General features: G+C 37.9%; 1 protein-coding gene across 1 annotated transcript; it reads right to left on the minus strand.

The window, feature by feature from the left end:
• Window positions 1–294: 294 nt before the first annotated feature.
• Window positions 295–1,701, minus strand: LOC123886260. Its single transcript, XM_045935591.1, has one exon. It carries the CDS (start codon window positions 1,699–1,701, stop codon window positions 295–297), a length of 1,407 nt encoding a protein of 468 aa, XP_045791547.1.
• Between the last annotated feature and the right edge of the window lie 2,409 nt (window positions 1,702–4,110).

The raw sequence follows: 4,110 nt of genomic DNA on the forward strand, positions 1-4,110 counted from the left end.
TCATAGGCCAGCAAGATGTGGTCATGGATGTGTTGCCCAGGCACAAAAGCAGCTTGACTGAGGTTGACAATACTGCCTAATACCCTGCTCAGTCTCACAGTCAGAATTTTAGAGATGGTTTTAAAAATAGTAGTGCAGCAGGAGATGGGTCTATACTCCTTGATAGTCTTTGCTGCAGAGTGCTTTGGAATAAGAGTTACCAGTGTGCTATTTATTGCACTATAAATCTTCTCGTCATAGAAGAACTCCATTACAGCTGCTATAACATCATTTTTAATAATACTCCAAGTGGATTTAAAGAATTTGGCTCCAAAACCATCCATGCCGGGAGCTTTCAGGTCCCCGATGCTCTTTAGGGGCCCTTAGAATCTCGTCCTCCATAATAGGTGCAAGAAGGAGCTCTTTCTGATCATTTGTGATTTGAGGGCCATCTCTCATAGCAACAATATCAATGCCCTCTAGATTAGTGTCCGCTTTCCCCATAAGATTTCCATAAAGACTGAGCACTTCCTGTTCAATATCTTCATGTGTAGTCACCATAGTACCATCCTCTCTGTACAAGGTTCTTAGTTCACACTGTGTTTGTTTTGTCTTTATGGAGGCATGGAAATATTTGTTGTTCCCATCTCCCAGCCGAAGCCATTCAATTTTCGCTTTTTGCTGCAACATTTGCTCCTCCATATCACTCCACTTAATAACCTCCTCGGTGTACTCTTTAACCGCTATGATGTTAAAAGGGTTCATTCTGTCTTGCAGCAGTCTGCTATGAGCCTGCCTCAGGTTCTCTCGGGCCTTTTCAAGGGTGATGTTAATACTTTTGACAGGTCTGCTCAGTTTCCTTATCACGGGTTGCAGTCTAAGGAGCTTTCTCCAGAGCACAAACATGGGCCTGCCATCTAAAGGTTCATTCCAACATCTGGAAACACAATCAGTAAAGTCTGCCATAGTAGTCACACAGTTCAGAAATTTAAATTGAGATTTAGAAGTAGAAATAGCATTATCATGTCCTTTAAGACACAGCAGGGCATGATCAGAGATACCAGGATCCATGTTAGTCAGAGTGGAATCAAGATTTAATTGGAACCAGTCAACATTGCCAAGGACTCGGTCTATCCTTGAGTAGATAATCCCATCCACATGTTTATTAGACCAAGTATAGTAATCACCTAGACTATTCATTTCAGAGAGCCCAGACTTGTCCATTAGTGAGGCCAAATCAGTGTATTCAGATTCATGCACCAGTTTACCACCAACTCTATCTGTAGATTTTAGGACATTATTGAAATCTCCCATCAAGCACCAAGGTCCATGTTGGGTATTATGTATGCCTTCAAGCTCTTTCCATAATTTTCTTCTATGCTCCAGTTGGTTCAAAGCATAAATGGCAGTAAACCAGTTCAAAAAAGTACCATTAGTGTCGTATATACCACAATGGATCATTTGGGCAGTACTACTAATAAGTCTAACATCCACAACTCTGTCATCCCAATTCAGCCAGATTCTACCATTTTCATGGTGGAGGTAGTTATCTAAGTATTTACCTTTGAGCCGCAATTTATTTCGAATGTTCGCAGCCTTTGTACTTTTAACTCTAGTTTCAATAAGAACCACAATTTCAGGTCGAAGGCATAGGAGACGGGAGCCAACCTCTCTAGCCTTACCTGATTTATTTAGCCCCCTAGTATTCCATGCTAGAATCATTGACCAGTGTCGTGAATCACTAGAGGACCATTCAAAATCCCTAGTGGTTCAAAACCGTTGCTGCAAGTGACTGTAATGGGGGAGCTTCCTGCTTGAATTCCTTTTCCCTTCACTTTCCCGCTGCATTGTACCGTGGTCCACACATCCGCCTCGCTAGCTTCCTGCTGTTCATTTGTCACAAGTGCCTTCACTACCTGTATTGGTAGTGGCTTCGGCGCCCATTGTTTGTGCAATTTCTTAGGTGGGTCTTTCTCGCAAATGTGTCCCATCTTTTGGCATTTATCACAGAAGAGAGGCTTCCATTCATATTCCACCACTTGTTTCAGTTTGTTCCCTTCACTATCCTTAATTGTTATATCCTGTGGCAGTTTTTGTGTGACAATATTTCTTAACAAATAAATGGATTTCTTTTGTTTGCATATTATCTACTTTGTGTCTATTGACATAAAGTTTAATCTGATTGCACTTTATTGTGTTTCTTAATGTTGCCATTAAAAAAACACTATCTTGATATCCATATTATTTACCTCCAAAAACTATAATAAATAACAAGTGTCGTGACTGTCCTAATAGAGTTTTCAAAACAAACGAATATGATTTCTATTTTCAGTAAATACTTTATGACACTTGATACTTTAATTCTTGAAGGTATTGAGTTTGATCTTAATGAATTAATCTCTTAACTTTAATTGAGAGGAAGAACGCTAGTGTCCTTATGAGGATCCAAATTTACCACATAAATAGTAACTATATGAATTGATTTAGAACCGATTCTTCCTCGCTCAATTTTGTTCTTTTATGATATCTCTCCCCCAAACTCAATATCTTCAAGACACTTGTAGTTTTTGTTTCAAAATGTTCCTTAACTTGGAACCAAAGTGTTTATATTTCTCAAGATTTTCAACAATTATAGATTGTCATAAGTCATAACTGAATTGACTATAATAAATACAAAGTTACAACAATCTAACAAATAGTTAAAAATCATCAATCTTCACCGACTTATTTTCCCACTAGATTGATGTGTCTTTCAACATCATTGAAATTTGTCAGTTTAGATCATATTTTCTTATTATTCTTCATTTGCCCTTATCCTTTGAGGTATTTACATAATGAGTGTAACACCCAAACCCGTTATTTAATTAACTCTGCCTTTATAAAATCTTTTTCGAAAATACGCAGCGGAAAATTGAAAATCTGATTATAAAGCGCTGGTTTGAATATCACAAACTTCATTCAAAGATAATACTAATACATTTATCTAGTAAAATATTCGAATGAACTAAAAACAAAACCTCGCATCGAACGATGCGTTATTAGTGATACAAAACGGATACTTTTCAAATGAAAGCTTAAGACCAACAGAGTATACTAAGAGGACTACATGCATATACATATAAAAACCCCTTTTTCCCGTGTCTCAATCAGAGCAGAGCTTCACCATTGCACTCGGACGAGGCTAACACATTACCTGTCAACCTGGACCCCCAAAGGTCCAGCAATTAACACAAAGCAGAGAGTTAGAAAACATAAACATAAATATAAGTGTGAGTAGTATACTACACACTTCACACGCTATCATACATTTCTAACTCACGCACATACATCGTCAAATACGACTACCAATTAATCATTCATTTACAAACACACCAATCATATAGTTTCACGTCTTCTCGGACACTACCAAAGTGTACATTTTATAGTCATGACGGACTCTACACTTGTTCATTTTATAGTCATGACGGACTCTACATTTGTTCATTTTATAGTCATGACGGACTCTACTCATATACCAAGACATGGCAACAATCACAGTATTAAACAATTAGTAAATACCAAAGCTTAACACATACGGAAAACACATTACAATCCGATCAGATAATGTCACATAACAATTATCAAATACATGTGCATTTACCCTAATGCATCTAATGCCAATTATCCAATGTCATGTCATCCCTAGACACGACTAATGCATGTGGTACCATTTCCACGTTGTTCAGATTTCAGTCATGACGGACTGTTCAGATTATAGTCATGCACGGACTGTTCAGATTATAGTCATGCACGGACTGTTCAGATTATAGTCATGCACGGACTCTACATCAGTTTTACATCATGCTGGATACTGGCCAACTTAGACCATCTCATTCAGTTTTACATCGTTGCTGGATGGTGTCAGTTTCAGATCATGCAGGATCATCATCAATACAGTTTTAAATCTTGTCGGATCTCGGTTATCATCAACCATCTCACTCATAAAGAGGAGTCACACAGTTTTATATCATGTTTGGATATGGGCTCCAGATCTCGGATAACATAATCCCATCTTCGGCCACTTTTCATAAACATAATCCATTTTCATCAATCATTGGAATTCACAGGATTCCCATAACACAATTATTCATG

The sequence above is a fragment of the Trifolium pratense genome, linkage group LG5 (genome assembly GCF_020283565.1).
Source record: "Trifolium pratense cultivar HEN17-A07 linkage group LG5, ARS_RC_1.1, whole genome shotgun sequence".
Taxonomy (NCBI): Eukaryota; Viridiplantae; Streptophyta; class Magnoliopsida; order Fabales; family Fabaceae; genus Trifolium; species Trifolium pratense.

Coding starts and splice junctions, on each gene's coding strand:
- LOC123886260 (XM_045935591.1), bottom strand. CDS start 1,701: ATGATTCTAGCATGGAATACTAGGGGGCTAAATAAATCAGGTAAGGCT.